The 19,092-nt window shown below is 35.5% G+C and overlaps 1 protein-coding gene across 2 annotated transcripts in view; it reads left to right on the forward strand.

Moving 5' to 3' along the window:
• LOC149923465 (protein Wnt-4-like) overlaps positions 1–19,092 on the forward strand; it is a 59,959-nt gene that overhangs the window by 13,415 nt on the left and 27,452 nt on the right. The window contains exons 1-3 of one of the 2 annotated variants that reach the window (XM_090159864.1): positions 4,222–4,251; positions 6,641–6,876; positions 11,706–11,986. In XM_090159864.1, coding sequence (XP_090015990.1) covers positions 6,753–6,876; positions 11,706–11,986 — 405 coding nt within the window. In that variant the 5' untranslated portion in view covers positions 4,222–4,251; positions 6,641–6,752. Of the gene's footprint in view, positions 1–4,221; positions 4,252–6,640; positions 6,877–11,705; positions 11,987–19,092 lie in introns of those variants that run through there. The other variant, XM_090159863.1, reaches the window with a different exon arrangement.

Genomic DNA, 19,092 nt, shown 5'->3' on the forward strand with positions numbered 1-19,092 from the left:
AAACACCCCAATTTAGACTCTCAAAAACAACGAAAACAATGGAACCCCAATTTAACCTCTCAAAAATCCTAGAAACGGAAAAAGCCCAACTAAGCCTCTCAAAAACCTTAAAAACAAAGGAGCCCCAACTTAGCCTCTCAAAATCATAGAAAACAGAAAAGCGCTAATTTAGCCTCTCAAAATCATCGAAAACAGAAAAGCCCTAATTTAGACTCTCAAAAACACCAAAAACAAAGGAGCCCCAATTTCGCCTCTCAAAAACATCGAAAACAATGGAGCCCCAATTTAGCTTCTCAAAAACATCGAAAACATAAAAACCCTAATTTAGACTCAAAATACCTCGAAAACCGAGGAGCCCTAATTTCGCCTCTAAAAATTTCGCGACCGTGAGCGGAAATGACACAAGCGGGTGCGAGCTGAGCGTTTGTCCATGATGAAAGTGCCCATAACTGTTCTTGTCCGTCTAATTTGCAAGCGATAGTTTTTCGGGAATCCGCGGTGTGATAGATTCGCCAAAATTATTCATGATAAGAAATTCAATTTTTTCCTAAATTTGGTTAAAAACAAGCCAGGACTTTTGGTAGAAAATAATACTATTAAAAAATGCGCTTATATCAAATTTAAGTGAGTCGCCATAATACGAAAATGATCCACACGGGGACTAACTTTTGGCAGGCACAACAATGGGATTATTAATGTTCTTTTATGGTAATCTGCTATACTATTTGCGGTATGAAATTTAGGTTTAGCCTGTTAAATTTATTTGTGTCGAGGAGTGTCCAAACTATACCACTTTTAAAGGTCAATTAGTTTGACCACCAGACTTGTCCAACTAATTAGCAGTGAATTGAGCAGTGTGAACAGCAAACGTTGGTGCATTTTTTGGTGGACCAACACGAATTTGTTTTGGGTAGGTTAGAGGATAGCGCCGCCGATCAAACGCCGCCGCCGCCGATTATTTAGATAACGCCGAAACGCCGCCGCCGATAAATTTAATTTCGGCAGCGCCGCCGCCGCCGAAACATTTTCATTTCGCCGCCGAATTAATTTCCATTATTAAAGTATAATAATTACGTTTTGAGATCTAAACTACATAGATTTTTCTTTTGGTAGTGCTACGATTCCTAGGCTGTTGGGTGCACCTTACTAGCGTTATAAAATTAAAAATAATTAATAATTTCCAAAAGATCTGGCACCACTGCACCGCGCGCACCAAGATTTTCTGCAGCAGATAGCTGGGGTAGGAGAGAGAGAAACTAAAATGGCTTTGGAGTTGCCTCGCCTCGTATTTTGTAATAAGTACAGAAACGAATCAGCTGCATTGGCTGCATTCAGCAATAACTATTCTATTACATTTTAAAAATTCCTTTGATACAACTAGTTTTGATGACGATAAAACCGTCATCGACTGGGAAGTGACGTCAATAACGTCATATCCTTGCAACAAGGTATCATTATGAAATAATTCTTTCAGGCACACTTCTGATTAAATAAGTTACATCTGATAGTATGTAACCAAAGTTACCTCTTCTTTGTTTTGGAAACAAGTGGTTCCTATTTTAATAAAATACATTCTATTAAACATGTATTTTTTAAATGTGTTTAACAATTTAAGTTCTAGCGGTCTATTAAAAGGCTGGCGCTATTTCTGAGGGGGGGGGGCAGTTTTTCCCCTTAGGCGCCGCCGCCGCCGATTTTTTTCAACGCCACCGATTATTTTCTGAAAATCGGCGCGCCACGCCGCCGCCGAACTAATTATCGTTCCCGCCGCCGCCGTTGAAAATTGGTTCGGCGCTATGCTCTAGGGTAGGTGACCCAATTTTTGGGTGTAAAATTTGTTTTCGATTGACAACTATTTTGAAATTCACCAAAAAAAATAATCTATTCCGTAACGTCACGTTCGATTACTATTTACATAAGTGTATAATATTGTTGCATAAGTGTGACACTTCCTATTCTTCACATTCAAAAGTTTTACTGAGAGCTATTCACAAGACAGACTACATTACGGGCTTCGCCACCGTTTTGCGTCCGCTTGCTAACGCGTCACACGTAGCCTTTGACGGCGCCTCGCAAGTCGGAGATTTTCTTCTGGTGATGACGTCACTCCGTTACTAGCTCTCAGTTAAATATTCCCCAAAGTGACAAACTCGTGGAACAATATTATAGACTTATGCTTTTTAATATTGCTATTATCGAAATAGTTGACATAAAAAACTTTGACGGGCTAAATCTAATTTCTAAATATCATATACAAGAAGCAGTATAGCCGACGACAACACAAAATACGCATAATCCCATTGGATGAAGCTAATTTGGCACCAATAAAATTGCATAGACTGAACGGTACTTCATTTAGACAAATACCAAAAGATATGTTAGATGCTATTTCGATAATATCAATATAGTAAGCAGACGATGGGTCAAAGTTTTCAAAGTTTGCCCTTGATTGATGTAACGGAGTAACTAAATTTCGTTCAATGTCAAATAGTTGGATATCTCGAAAACCTTGTATACCCAAATATCGATCATTTACCCGAAAAATGTCTCGTTGGTCCCTCACAAGTTGACCAACTTTTGCAGCTTCGCACTGTTTATTTAATTCCCAATTATTTGGACAAACGTGGAGACCAAACTAATAATCGAGTTTCAATATTCGCACCTCCATCTATTGGCTTTAAAATTAACTATTGGGATGGTACTTGTGTCAACAAAGGGAAGCCTAAGTGGACGTCATAGGTCACCGAGGTCACGCTGAGGTATGACGTCAAAGAACCATTCTCATCTGCTTATTATTGAAACTGGCTTATTGACCTTTAAGAGATATTCAATCTGAAATCCCCTTAAATGTGAATATGTTTGAACAACTTTAAGTGTGCTTTTTAAGTAGTTTGTAGAATGTATACGAATTAAAATGAAATATAGTAAAAAATAATGGTTGTCAGAGAAACGATTTCTTTTTCACAATTTTAGTTTAGATTTTTGTATCGCCCCATTTTATATAAATTGTATTAATTTACGTCTAACCAAAGCCGTTAATATTATCAATATGTTCGATTCGAGACTTCACGGATCGTCGATTTAAACGCGATTCTGTTTGAAGAAAGAGGTTTGGGGGAAAAAAACCGCTTGGTAAAAAATGGGGGCCAACAGCTCAGAACGGGAAGGTGATCTTCAGCGAGGCAGTACCACCGTGGTAGGAGGGTGCTCGAAGGAGACGCAGAAGTCTTTATTAAAGCCATCCAAGAAAGAGACGTTGAAAAGTGGGGCTATAAATATAATAGACGATGGCACTCTATTTGACTCTTATTATGTTCCATCATGCCTAACTCGTTCTCAACCAGCCGCACTAGCCAGGTATCGCTGTGAGGTTCTTTTCAGTCTCCGGAGACGCGCGGGTGGTCATTTCTTCCACGTCTCTCTCCAGCGGTCCATCCATCTTGGTTTGGAGAGCTCTTATTTGTTCAGGATTTTGGCCAAAGAGGTCGAAACCGTTCCCAACAATGAACCCTAATCATCGAGTCCTCGGAACAGCCGTTACGCTCTAAGTTATCATTATGTTTGAACTTAGCGGGGTAAAATTCTTAACCTTTTTTTCCCGAGGTACCCAGACAATAAACTGTTTATATAGTTCGGCCTAAAAATGCTCGTATCATTTCCCGAGTCGACTTCCCAAAATAGTTGGAGCTTCTCTTCGTCTTTGGCGTTGTTAGGCCTTAGCGCTCATCCGTGCGAGCCTCAGAAATGATTGCTGGTCTGACTACCGGAATCTGTCCGTTTCCCGGGGGCACGGAGCATTACCCCCTTATTACGATTCTATTTCTTCTCATTTATCATGTTTAAGAATGGTTTTGTTTCGACTAGCTCTCTCTATTTCTTTGCTCGAAGTATTTCTAATTGTCTCGTCTACTTCCCACTAAATTCCCGCGCGAACGATCGCGATAGACCTTTTTTGGTCACGTGTATCGTAGATTCAATGACGAGTTAAAGACGTTTTGGCAAATTTGGGTATAGGCTACATTTCCCATTAAGGATACGTCAGTATCAGGTGGCGATTTAACGTAAACACGAATGTACACGCTTCTAATGAGTTTTGTCATTTGGAGTCGTATTTCGAGACACGTGCGTGCTTTCATACACTGGCGAATTCCAAAATGTTGCAAATGATCTCGTCCAGCATTTGGACCTATTAAGGCGCGGTATAAAAGCTATTGAGTTTTAATTAATTTGATTATTTCTGATTGGCTTTTGGTAAGTGGTTTTTGGGTTTGACAACTTGGGGTTGGGTCTAGTAGAGTGGGTTGTATTTAGTGCTCGGATTTCGATTAATTTTTATCCATGAATAAAATAAGCCCGGCGTTATTTAAATAACCAATAGTTGAATAAAAATGATAAAAAGTTTGAATAATCGCGAGTTAATAAGCCTATTATTTAAATAAAACAAACAATTATTTAAATAAATGCCTCTTTTTTCCAAATAAATGCTTGGTTGCGTAAAAAACATAATTAAATAAGTCAAAATGAAATCCTTTTTACCAACGTTTGTTAAATAAATCGGAAATATTGTGAATAATGAATAAACAATTCCGAGCACTAGTTGTATTGGGCTCCTATTAGTCAATAAAAGTAATAATTTATGTTAATTTATAATTTATTATATGTAAAATTTGTTATTATCCATGGTTAAAATTGTAATTAAGGTAATTTAAAATAGAAGAATTACACATGGTGGCATTAAAAAAAATTAAAAACCTTTATTAATGTTGTTTTAAAATCATAGGAGCTTTCGAGCTCGAATGAAATTTAAAAGGAAAATGGAGACCCCATTGTAAATTCTGTACCGAGCAATGTATGTAAAATTAAAATATCCCTCAGTTGATAAAGCGCCTCAAGCTCCGATGATTTTAAAACAACATTAATAAAGGGTTTTAATTTTTAAAAATGCCACCATGCGTAATTCTTCTATTTTATATTGCCTTAATTATAATTTATTAGTTCGTAACAATTTTAGACCATTAAATAACAATTAATTTAATTTCAATTTATGTTGCTACTCCAAAAATAATTTTTCAAATAACCAAAATGAACATCAACGTGTAATGTAAATAAGAATTTTAGTGGTTCAAAATTCGTTTGAAAATTAAAAAGTTATTAAATCAAAACCGTTAAAGTCTGTGGCATCGGTGTTAAAATTATTTTGCTATAAAGTTTTATTAAAATTCAAAGAGAATTTAGCTTCCTTGTGAAGTGGATATTTCGTCACTTTTCAAGTTAGGCATTTTTTCCTCTAAGAATATACCCCGTTTCCTCAGTGTCTTCCGTATGATTAATGTAGTTTTAATTTCCGCCTTGGTATGTGTTGTGGGTGTAACTCGTAGATGGAATTCTTACGTAGGCCGATTTGTTTATTAAAACCTTCTTCAAAGCTGTTTTGTCTGAGCTTTCTTATTCATACATTTATAACGTTTACGAATTTATGGGTTGTTTAAAGTTAGGGCTTCCAACGAACAACTGCTCAGTTATTCAGGTCGTAATGTTCAGATATCTGAAGATATTCAATTAGTCAGATAAATTTTACGTTTTATACTCCCCCACCAAGCAATCTGAACTCATATTGTATCCCATACCATAAGTATATAATATTTTACATAAGTGTGACACTTCCTATTCTTCACATGCAAAAGTTTTACTGAGAGCTATTCACAAGACAGACTCCATTACGGTCTTCGTCACCGTTTTGCGTCCGCTTGCTAACGTGTCACACGTATCCTTTGACAGCGCCTCGCTAGGGGGAGATTTTCTTCTTGTGATGACGTCACTCCGTTACTAGCTTGAAGTAAAATATTTCCCAAAGTGGCAAACGTATTGAATAATATTATAGACTTATGATTATACTATGTAAACAAATAAAGTCATTAAAACGTAATTGAGGCATCTGAGGTGACTTCTGTCTGTCAGGTTACTTTTAATCAGTGGCGTAGCGAGGATATTTTGCGCCCGGGGCAAAACACCAAAATTGGCCCCCATCGCCTCTGGAAAGCCACATTATTTTGTTTTAATAAAAAAAGTGTACTTTTCAAGATTAAAAAAATGAGTTAAATATATAATCCAACAAAATCCATTTTACATGTAATACTTGGGGCGCCGCATGACCCCTCGCTAAGCCTCTGCTATGAATTCGAATTAGTTTCCGGTTTGCATTTCGATATTAAATCCAAGTAAACACCCATTAAAATTTCGAAAGACAATCAAACGCAGATTATACAAAGTTCGTAACTGTGAGGATGAACTTAGATTAGTTTAGGGTGTAAAATATCTGGTTTGCATTTTAACAAATATCAAATGATCTGAAAGTATTTGAGAGTATATACGAATAATTTTGATTTATAGCAATTATTTTCTAGGTTAAGATAACGCGAATGATATCTGGTAATCGGTTGGTAATAGTTAGTGTAGGGAGCTGTTGGCTCGCGTGGCATGCAGGGCTTGCCACCACCCTCCTACGCATTGTAACCCGGCCACCTGAATTAAAGGCTTCAAAAGTAGCTTGATGACTAAGGCCTAAGGTGGTGCCTTGGGTATTAGCCTAGCTGATTATTATAATCACTATCTAAATGTGTCTTTTCATTTTGGTACTTAGGTCCTTGCTCCGAACGGCCAGCATCGCGTCCCAGGACCGAGACACGGTGTGCAATACCCTGGAAGGACTGAGCAAAAGACAGGTCAAGATATGCAAGAGGAACATCGAAGTGATGGACAGCGTCCGGTTGGGCGCCGAGAGGGCCATTAGAGAGTGTCAGTTTCAGTTCCGGAATCGACGGTGGAATTGCAATACACTCAACGGAACCAAAATCTTCGGGAAAGCCCTCAACGATGGTAATTGCTTTCTTTTTATTCATACCATAATTAGAATTGAAACAAAACCTGCCCTTAGTTACGTGGACAATGGTGCCATAGACCAGACGTGCACAAATTTGAAATTAAAAAGACCAACATATTAAAAGGTCGATATCGCCCTTTTCAAGGTCAAAATCTCCATGTACTTAAATAAATAAATTCTATGACGAGAACCATAAGTGGTGTGCGAGAACCTTAAAAAACATGCTAGAAATATTCTATGACGTAAATCGTAAATAATCATAATAGTAAAGTAAATAAATTCTATAACGAAAATAATCATAATAGTAAAGTAAATAAATTCTATAACGAAAATAATCATAATAGTAAAGTAAATAAATTCTATAACGAAAATAATCATAATAACGAAAATAATCATAATAGTAAAGTAAATAAATTCTATAACAAAAATAATCATAATAGTAAAGTAAATAAATTCTATAACGTAAATAATCATAATAGTAAAGTAAATAAATTCTATAACGAGAACCATAAGTGGTATGCGAGAACCTTAAAAAACATGCTAGAAATATTCTATGACGTAAATCGTAAATAATCATAATAGTAAAGTAAATAAATTCTATAACGAAAATAATCATAATAGTAAAGTAAATAAATTCTATAACGAAAATAATCATAATAGTAAAGTAAATAAATTCTATAACGAAAATAATCATAATAGTAAAGTAAATAAATTCTATAACGTAAATAATCATAATAGTAAAGTAAATAAATTCTATAACATAAATAATCATAATAGTAAATAAATTCTATAACGTAAATAATCATAATAGTAAATAAATTCTATAACGTAAATAATCATAATAGTAAATAAATTCTATAACGTAAATAATCATAATGGCTAAGTAAATTCTATAACGTAAAGAACCATACTGGTAAATAAATTCTATAACGTAAAGAACCATACTGGTAAATAAATTCTATAACGTAAATCATCATAATAGTAAATAAATTCTATAAAATAAAGAATCATAATGGCTAAGTAAATTCTATAACGTAAAGAACCATACTGGTAAATAAATTCTATAACGTAAATCATCATAATAGTAAATAAATTCTATAAAATAAAGAATCATAATGGCTAAGTAAATTCTATAACGTAAAGAACCATACTGGTAAATAAATTCTATAACGTAAAGAACCATAATGGTAAATATATTCTACAACGTAACGAATCATAATAGTAAATAAATTCTATAGCGTAAAGAACCATAATGGTAAATATATTCTACAACGTAACGAATCATAATAGTAAATAAATTCTATAACGTAAATCATCATAATAGTAAATAAATTCTATAACGTAAATCATCATAATAGTAAATAAATTCTATAACGTAAATCATCATAATAGTAAATAAATTAAATAACGTAAATAATCATAATAGTAAATAAATTAAATAACGTAAATAATCATAATAGTAAACGTAAATAATCATAATAGTAAATAAATGATATAACATAAAGAATCATAATGGCTAAGTAAATTCTATAACGTAAAGAACCATAATGGTAAATATATTCTACAACTTAAGGAATTATAATGGTAAATAAATTCTATAACATAAAGAACCATAATGGTAAATAAATTATATAACGTAAAGAGCCATAATGGTAAATAAATTCTATAACATAAAGAACCATAATGGTAAATAAATTATATAACGTAAAGAGCCATAATGGTAAATAAATTCTATAACGTAAATATTCATGACAGTAAATAAATTCTATAACTTAAAGAGCCATAATGGTAAATAAATTCTATAACGTAAATATTCATAATAGTAAATAAATTCTATAACTTAAAGAATCATAAGAGTTAAATAAATTCTATAGCTTAAAGAATCTTAAGAGTTAAATAAATTCTACAGCTTAAAGAATCATAAGAGTTAAATAAATTATATAGCTTAAAGAATCATAAGAGTTAAATAAATTCTATAGCTTAAAGAATCATAAGAGTTAAATAAATTCTATGGCTTAAAGAATCATAATGGTTAAATAAACTCAATAACGTAAAGAATCATACTGGTAAATAAACTCTAAAACGTAAAGAATCATACTGGTAAATAAACTCTAAAACGTAAAGAATCATACTGGTAAATAAACTCTAAAACGTAAAGCTCCCAAAAAGATAATAATGTAAAAAAAAGTGTCCAATTTGTCGTAACGCGAAGTGAAATGGTCTGGTCGACGTCAAACGCAAACGCGAAAGTACCCCTCCCAGCGCGTATTATAACTAAATCCGTCATTCGAGTCCGCTGCAAATCCCAAATACGTGACAAAATACTTGTCAGCCATCAAATCGGTAAAATAGCTTTAATGTCTTTCCAATAGACTCCCTTCCCCCTCTTCACTTCCCCCTCCGGTGATCACGAAAAAAGGGAAAATATGAATCCTATATATCAGTCTTTCCACTCTCCATCAATTTCATTAAAAGGTGGATAGCCGTAAAGGTGGAGTTTTTATTAAACTCGCGAGGACCGTAGTGTGGCGAAGGTGGTAAAGCAGGCTGTACCCCCTTCATCGCCTTCCGCTCAACCGCCTTCGTAGCTCGGCCGCGGACTGGGATGGGAGAATTCCGTGTATGGCGTCTTTGAAAAATGAAATCCCCGTAGTTTCGTTGACAGACAAGCCATCGATAAGGCCATCTTTATAGTTATTTTTCTCCTACTTTGGCTTGTCCCCGCTTTTGACTTCATCGTCGCAACCAGCGGATTCTTAGCCAGATTACGCCAGAGCGAATCTCCTAAAGAAAAACTAGAGAAAAAAAGTTTTTTTTTCTCTCGGGGATTATCAAATCCCCCGCGAATTCTCCAAAAGTTAAAAAGGAACCAAAATTCAGTTTTTTTTTTAATATTTGGAAAGACCGCTTTATAAATCGAATGAGAGAATGTTTTCATTCCAGGGATTTGTAGCGGCTGATATTGTGAAGATCAGCCAAAGTACCCACTCGGGGTTTCCTCCCAAGTACTCGCCGAATTACCTTGTAAAAACTCGCCCTTTCAAGTTCCTCTTTTATGGCTCTTTTTGCTTTTTGCACTCTTTGAATGAATGTAGGTTTATTTACTGTTGCGTTTACGTAATTGGTCGTTTAAACGATTGTTTCCTTTTTGCTCTTAAAGATATATTATTCCTAGTTATAGCCCATAAAATATGTACTTGGGAACGAAATTAAGTTAAAAGTAATATTGCAACGTTGTAGCATAAGTAACATAATAAAAATAAGTATGCCAATTAACGAGATTTACAACCAAACTGGTTTTCATATTTATTGCGTAATCAAGATGTTTTCTCAGCACAGAACCCTCTAGTGTCTAAAATACGCGAGACTTCCGCTAAGCCGAAATATCTGGTTTCCGATAGATAGGCGGAAAATATTAGGCTAAAATGATAAAAATTAAAAAACGTTTTTCTCGGCGCCACGAGCTCATGTTTTTTTATCACGCGTGATTCGCACGCGGGCTCCGAAACAAAGCCAAAGCCCCTCGCGACTCCAGAACTTGCTCTCCGATATTAGGCTTAAATTTTTATCAAAAAGTAGTCATCCAAAACGGTAAGTCGCGAGTCCAAGTCACAGCTTGAAGAGAGTATCAGTGCCGAAAAAAGGTTCGGTTAGAAAACTAGCATTAAAGCAATAGGAAGTGTCATACTTATTGTCAAATTTGTTACTTATGGTTGTAGCTATCGGCTTGTGCCAATGCATTTTTGTAATATCCCTAAAGACGAAATTTGTTACCTTTGATTAACTTCCAATATCTTATGATACTTCATAACCTAAGTATTACCGTAAGCAACGTAAAGAACGGAAGTATGACACGAAACTATATCCGTTAATGATAATCTGTCGAGCTGTGATTGCGTAATCGGAAGTTTTGAAACCGAAAATTAGTCATAGTCTTTGATGGCGAAATTACTGCCAGTGTGATGGCTGTAAATAATAGTGAAATCGTGTTCAGGTCCTGCATTCGAAACTAAATACCTTCCGATATTTAAAATATTACGTTCCGATTCAATAACTGATCATAATTTTGCCCTGGAAATAAACGTTAATTTAGTTTTGAAAGTGTTCAATTTCTCGAACACCCGAAACGTTCAAAGACTAGTAACAGCACTCCGAATGTTCTCAGTCCTTAACGACGTAATGATTTATATGGTCATTGGCGAAACAGTCTATCATTAAAACCAATTAGCGCATTGTAACCCGGCCACCCCTGTTTAAGGCATTAAAAGTCGCTAGATGACTTGGGCCTAAGGTGGTGCCTTGGGTATTAGCTTAGCTGATTATTATTATTTATTCTGACTACGTTGCTTCCGTTATTATACAACAAATCCTATTTATAAACGCATATCCTTGAAAATGATATATCTATAAATAGCTTTTCTTTCAACAAAAAGACCGGAACTAATGTTATCTTTATAATTTGTATATTACATTGTCTCTCTATGCGAAAGGCAAAATGAAAAAAAAACATTAATTGAATTTCCGTTTTGCAATACCGGAAAATATATTTAACTCGTGAGTTTTAATTTTAGTTTCGGAATATCCAAATTAACAACATCGTTAAAACTAAACCGGAAAGCGACAAGTAGTTTAAAAAAAATCTAATTTTCAAAGACGCGTTTTGAGAATTAGCGTCATCCTTATTAAAACAAACGGAGCAATCCGTCATAACGATGAGTCTCGCTTGTTCGTTGTTTATTTTCTGAGACGCGTTAATTAGAGCAATTATACCGCGGAGTGTTTATTGTTTTATTTTCTATTTAAAGAATTTGATTCTGGCTTTTAGGAACTCGAGAAGCTGCCTTCGTCCACGCCATCTCGGCGGCCGGAGTCGCCCACGCGGTCACCAGAGCCTGCAGCGGCGGTCAGCTGGAGAGGTGCGGCTGCGACGGCACGGTCAAGGGGATCTCGCCGGAGGGCTTTCAGTGGTCCGGCTGCTCGGACAACATCGCCTTCGGGACCGCCTTCTCCAAGTCTTTCGTCGACGCCCGGGATGTCCGAGCGGCCCGAGGAAGGGCCAGTCCCAGGGCGCTCATGAATCTCCACAATAACGAAGCTGGACGGAAGGTAATTGACCATTCTAACGGATGTGTTTGCAAGTTCTCTCTCCACTGGTTAAAGGTGTTTTCCCTCAAGCTCTTCGGTTTCCCCTTCCACAAAAACTTGTTGAGGTTAACGGTAATAGTTAGTGTAGGGAGCTGTTAGCTCGCGTGGCTTAAAAGGCTTGCCACCACCCTCCTACGCGTTGTAAAACGGCCACCTGGATTAATGGCTTTAAATGTCGCTCGATGACTTAGGCCTAAGGTGGTGCCTTGGGTATTAGCCTAGCTGATTATTATTATTATAACATTCCACGTTATAGGCCAGGGGTGCCGGAATTTACAATTTAAAAGATTGGCATTATTATAGGGTTGAGCGATTAGTGATTTTAGGCAATCGAGTCGGTTATCGAGTATCATTTTTTTTCATCGAGTATTCGAGTCGAGAAATATTGAAGTCGATTCGACTAATCTAGTACTTGATTAATGGGAAACTTTATCTTACAAAAAAGTCGGCTTATCGAGTATAGGAGCTGGTTTTATTCAAGAAATTATGAAATTAAATTTAAAAGGAGTATAATGTAACTTTTAATGGTGAAAAATATTCTTTTACTTTAAATGAATCACAGTTTCAACAACTTTGTAGGTACCGTTTATTGCCCCCCAAAAACTTGTAAAAACCCCTCTTTGAACTTTGAAGCAACGAGGATAGAAAAAAACAAATACTCGACGAGTTTAGAGAGCAGCTTATTCGAGTAAACTGGTACTCGGTAATCGACCTCAAAAAGGCCGAGTACTCGATAATGTTCGAAATGGGCCTGTTTATAGTAGTTATTTTTTTAATATAAAATTTTAGTATATTTTCGAGTTAAAAACATTTTGAAAGTCGAGATCACCATTTTCAAGGTCGAGATTACCATTTTCAAGGTCGAAATCGCTATTTACTATATATTTCCCACTTGGGCGCTCTTGTTCTGGAGCAAGAAATGAAGTTTTAAGCATACTCTAAAGAGTATAATTGCTGCATTAAACGTTTTCTATAGCAAATACCTCCAGAAGACCGATTCACGCTAAAGATATTTTGTAAAGTTATAATAGACAACTCATTTGTAATATTCCTCTTAATTGGTGTAGCTTTAATTGCTTTGTAGAAATCATAAGAAAGCGCTTTTCTCTAAAGGAAAAATATGAATTATCACTTGAATAATCCATCCTGTGACTGGTGTTAAATCTTCGACGAATAATTATTCGTCCCAGGTTAAACGTCCGCGAAAATACCCTTTAGTAATTCACCTTACAACGTTACGCGATTGAAAGACGGAGAATTAACCCAGATCTTAAAAGTGGTTATCGTAACTCCCCCGCGTCCAAAATAACTCATTTCACTCTGTGAATAACGAAGTCGTGTTTATTCGAGCAGCTAGTGTTTAAAACCATTGAGTTTAAAACCCCGAAGTGGGCACCTTCCTTCCAGGAGTCACTCGTAAACAAGCTTTTTTGATTATCTGCCAACTGTCTGAATCTCTTCAGCCCCCTTTTTCAAATACCCTCTCTCGTGTCTGGCTGAGTGGTTCCGAATTAAATTGCTTTATAGTCACTCTTTCATTTATAAAGATGTACTACGAAAATGGGTTGGAATCGGAGTGTCGACGAGCCTAGAATTGATTACCATTTGCCGATTAAGATGGACAAAATTAATGGTTTCTATCAAGAAGGTTTTCGGGCTAACGATCGTACCTTACTTCCCCCTTAAACGGGGGAAGGGAGTAAGATTACACCAGACGAGGAAATCATGATACGAACAGAGCTGCTTCCTAGGTATTCTCTTGGCAGCGTTGTCAAACATACGATAATTATCGTACGTGTCGATAATTTAGAGCTAATTTGTGGGACGTACGATATAGTAAGCATTTTTCGATAAATCAGCTTGCGCGTACGATAATGTACGATACTTTTTTATATTGGCTGAAAACCCGTTAAAAATTGTGACTTTTAAACATGAGATTTCCATCGGTTATTTAAAATTTTGATTTAGCGTCAATATTTCAAACCAAATTCAAATTTACCGCCAGTTTTCAGGCGTACGATAATGTTTTTCTGAAATCGATAACTTTTTGGCTCTGTTACAATAATTTGAGTTTCACGAACTGACAACGCTGATTCTTGGTATTGTGGTCGATCACGCGCGTCTAAAAATTATTTATATTTATAAAAATAAATTTTTTTGTATTCATTTAAATTCGTTTATACAGAATTTCAGTCTGCACTGTCGGTTCAATTTGACAAGGTAATTTTTTTACCCCAACGTTTTTCAACGAAAGCGTTAATATACATCTTTACATTTCTGTATAAATTTTCAATAGGGTTTAATCTACAATCGTTTTAATGAAATAATTACCAGTAGATTTAAATTGTTCATATAATCTCAGAAATCGTGGATATTGACGAAAAGATAGTACGCAAATTCATTCATATTTAATCGTAATTCAATAAAAAGTTTCGTTACAATTAAAATCCGATAAACGGTGCAATTGGCATAGGTTAACGTCACGATTTCGACACCTCGCAAAAAAGGCAATAATTTGAAATCGGTATCCGCACGTGGGAGTGGGCTCGATTAGAAAACAGGGAGAGGCTCCCCGACCGAAAAAAAACTCCCAAAATAAACCGAATACGAAACTGCCGAAAAGTTTAACACGTAGTTTATTGCCATCATTTAGGGTCATAAATTTTCTCAATGTGGACCCCGCAACGGATTTGAACTGGCCGCTCCAAGAATTTAGACATGAACGGGGGGAGGGGTAGCAGGGTGCCCCCTCTCTCCCCTCCCCCTCGTGCATTCGATTCGATCGGGGGAACGGGGCAAATCGAAATAGAAGAACTAAGAATAAAAAAATATAGATACTCATTGCGATACGGAAGAATTTATATACTATATTTTTTATCGGGACTGTACATGTCAAAACCTAAAGTACGAAATTGTTCCCGAAGGCCCCCTGGGCCATCCTGCTTCAAGTTTTACCCGCTTGCGTCCCCTTTTGAATTTATAAAAGCGCGTTTAATCCGATGTTTGTTTCGCCGTAATAATTGCAAACAAATAAACTAGCAGTTCGCCGTACACGCTTTATTGTGGGGCTTAATCTCTATCATTGACCTTTCAAATTTGTTTCATAAATAATAATCAGCTAAGCTAATACCCAAGGCAACATCTTAGGACCAAGTCATCAAGCGACTTTCAATGCCTTTAATTCAGGTGGCCGGGTTACAATGCGTAGGAGGGTGGTGGCAAGCCCTTCAAGCCACGCGAGCCAACAGCTCCCTACACTAACTATTACCGTTAACCTCAACAAGTTTTTATGGAAAGGGGAAACTGAAGAGCTCGGGGGAAAACCCCTTAAACCAGTGGGGAGAGAACTTGCAAACTTAACGCGGAAGGAGTAGTTCCGAGTTTTCACTCAGTGCCACAAGCTGGGATCGAACCCGGCGACTATTGTTGCGAGGCGAAAGCGCTAATCACTAACAACATAAGTTACATATCAAATAAGTGTGTCAGTTCCCAATCATGGTCTTGTCACATTTTTATCGAGAGTCGTTTCTAGAATGATCAACACACAAGGAGACTACCCGAGGTGGTTATCTCCGATTTGGTTCAAACTCGGCTGGTAATTAGACCTTCATGTAACTTGAAAATCCCTAAAAGGGTGGACAAGAATGGGCTTTCGTTTTGCCATGGCAACTAAAAATGTTTTTCACAACTTAAAATCTGATTTTCTCTATGAAAATTAACATGGGAAAACAATATTTTTAAAAAAATTAAAAAAGGTTCATCAATTAGATACATAATTCAGATCATGGCTAAATCTTGTACATTTGGACCAATATACGTCAATTTTGGTAAATATGATAAAATATACATATATTGGAAAGACCATTCTTGTCGTTTATTCCCATTCGACCGAAATCCCATTCGACCGAATCCCATTCGACCGAAAGAATTTTAAAATGTAGCCCAATTGGCGGGGTGATTTGGTATTTTATTTATAAGGTATGTACTATCGAAGATCCATGTTTAGGTTAGGTTAGGTTAGGTTAGGTTAAAAATAGCAATTTGTATCTTTCTTTTTATTAAGACGGAATAAATAATTATTATTGATGTATAAATACCCTCCTTTATTAGCTATCCACTCCATTGCAAACGACTTCAGTAACTAAATTGAAAACATAGCAAAAGCCAATTTATATAGCACCGTTCGGTCGAATGGGACACATAAAAGCGTTCGGTCGAATGGGACACATAAAAACCGCACGTTTCGGCGGAATTCGGTCGAATGGGACACCTCAAAAACCGCCTTCGGTCGAATGGGACTAAAGCCATTCTTGTCCTCCCTTTTGGGAATTTTCAAGTTACATGAAGGTCTACTTACCACCCGAGTTTGAACCAAATCGGAGATAAACACCTCGGGTAGTCTCCTTGTTAGTCATTACCTCGACGTCAAAGTTAGTTAAAATTTATTTTTAATTGGCGTAGTTTTCTCAAATATATATCAGTAATTATTCATAATAATGTAATAAGGAACCACAAACGCGTAAGTAAACTAGTGACTTGTAGAAACCAATTACCGTTGGCCGGGTTAAATTGCGTACACCCACACTTATGCAACGTAATTATAGACTTATGTTTGCAATTTATGGATTTGTTACCTTAAGACCAAAATTGGAATGAAAACAAAATATTTTTACGTACCATGGTAATATTTGCAACCCAGTTTCAGTGAAAAGTGAAATCTCTGAAAGCGTTCGGTAGTTGTTAAATAAACATTTCCCGTGACGTATACAAATAGGCCGTGTTTTTTTAACTTAGAAAGGTTCCCCTAATACATTCTTTTTTATACTCGTGGAATATCTACTATAACAAGAACTCGATTAATAGTTAATATTCGACCCTACTGTATTAATACGGTTACTAAAGATGGCCTAGACCCAGATTTGACTTGTCAAAATAGAGAAACCGAGCCATTTTTCAAAAAGATAAGGCTTAATACGATTACAATTTAAACGTTTTTAAAAGTCACATTTTTTACCGTATGTCAAAAACAAGAATACCCAAAATTCCACAAACACCGTTAAGTTCTATTAAAGTCAGTGCTACTTTAGAGGTACAATCGTAAGTAACATAAGTGAAATAAGTTTACCAATTAGCAAAAAAAAACTATCACCGAACTCAAGGTTTAGTACTAGTACCTTTAACAGCTAGTGTTGAACAGGGTTTTTCAAAATACTTTTTTTTTTCAAAATGCAAAATGCCAAATGCATTTTGAAAATTGGTTTTTCTAAATGCAAAATGTAAAATGGTTTTTGCAGCTCGAAATAAAAATACGAAATGCATTTTGAAAATCGCTTTACAAAATGCTAAATCTTCATACTAATGCACTCTGTTTACTCTTAATTATTTATATTTTAATTATTACTAATAAATTACTAATTAATTATTATTATTAATTAGTAATTAATAATAATTACGTAGAGATTTCAAAACCACAGATAGCGTGGGAAATAAAGCGGTGGCACTGTACGAATGTTCGTCTGCTTCTGAGGAAGTGAGTCACTGAGTATCGCCATCTAGGATTACTTGGTAGTAAATAGCAGACGAACTTTCTCTACAAGAGTAACAAAAAATTTAAAAAGCGCTTTGAAAATGTTTTTCCACATATCAAACCCACAAAATGTAAAATGTAAAATGCAAAATAGTTTCCTAGAAACTCAAAATGCAAAATATAAAATTCAAAATACTAAAAATTCATTTTGAACAACCCTGGTGTTAAATACGCGTAATCCGTGTACAATCCATCTGACAGTTATTATCCCCTCACTAAGTATGCCAAAGACTAAATATACTACTAACAATGACGGTAACGTATAACTGAGTTCGGCTGCGAGTTCAAGTTGGAGCCTGTCGGTGTCCCAAAAAGGTTCGGTAATAAAATTACCATTAAAACAAAAAAGTATCGTACTTAACTAGGTAATTACGTTACTTATGGTAAAATCCATATGAAATAAATTTCACAAAAAAAACTCACAAGAAAAAAATAAAAGATATAAATTTAAAATACTTCTGCGCGTTCAGGTTTCCGGGATGACTAGACTAAAAAGTAAAAATAAAAAAAGTGAAAATTATTTGACACTTTATTGAATCTCTTCAAGTTGGTACCGCAAGACAAAGCGAGTTCTGGGTGGCCTTTAAAAGTTCCTTCAGCTTTAAAAGGTCGTTTCATATTTTAGATATAAAGTTTTTAAAGAGATATTTATTTCTGACAGTTATTTCTAAGAGAGACTTCTCCCAGACTTCTACTATTTGAAAACGCTACCCACGTTAGCTGCTAATCGCGACATCGGCGGGGTGAGAGTAAAGTTTGCCTTTTCACGGGTTGGTTGGGAACGTTACGTGGGTTGTCTCTCGGTAGTGTCTTTCCATCACGGCCAAGTACCTCGTAAGTTAAGGTTGCTTGTACGTTCACTTAGAGCTATTTATTCCCCCAATGAACGATTAAAAATATAAATCGATGGGTATCTCTCGATATCACTTCTCAGTTGGGATGCTCCAGAGCTCTCCTATACACTAACACAACCTGATTATGTTCATTTGAGATAATACGGAACAAGCGCGTTGCGGGATGGCAAAGCGAGTTTCTCACGTCATTACATTATGACTTGTTTCAAATCAAATCATTTCAATTTCTTACAATATATTTTGTCGTAAGAGGGCCAAGTCAGCGTGTGACTTATAGCCCCGAATTTTTTAGGTAGCTAGGTAATAACAAATAAATAAATAAATGAAAAATAACACAATATTAACATAAAAACTTGTAAAGTGAACAATTAAATAAAAAGTTAAAAAAAAAGTCAATATATAGTTATATAACGAAGAAAATAAAATAAAAAATAAGCACTTGTTTGAGATAAATAAAACACTTTTCAAAAACTTTTTTGAGGTGTATGTTTTCACATCTTTTATCGTTTGATAAATTTCATTATACATTTTAACACCGCGATAAAATATTGAATTAATCGTTTTTGATGTCTTACTTATTGGTAATTTTAATAAATCATTATTTCTGGTGGTAGTGGCTGTATCGG

The sequence above is a fragment of the Leiobunum rupestre genome, chromosome 10, assembly GCF_980474605.1.
Source record: "Leiobunum rupestre chromosome 10, qqLeiRupe1.1.hap1, whole genome shotgun sequence".
Lineage (NCBI taxonomy): Eukaryota > Metazoa > Arthropoda > Arachnida > Opiliones > Sclerosomatidae > Leiobunum > Leiobunum rupestre.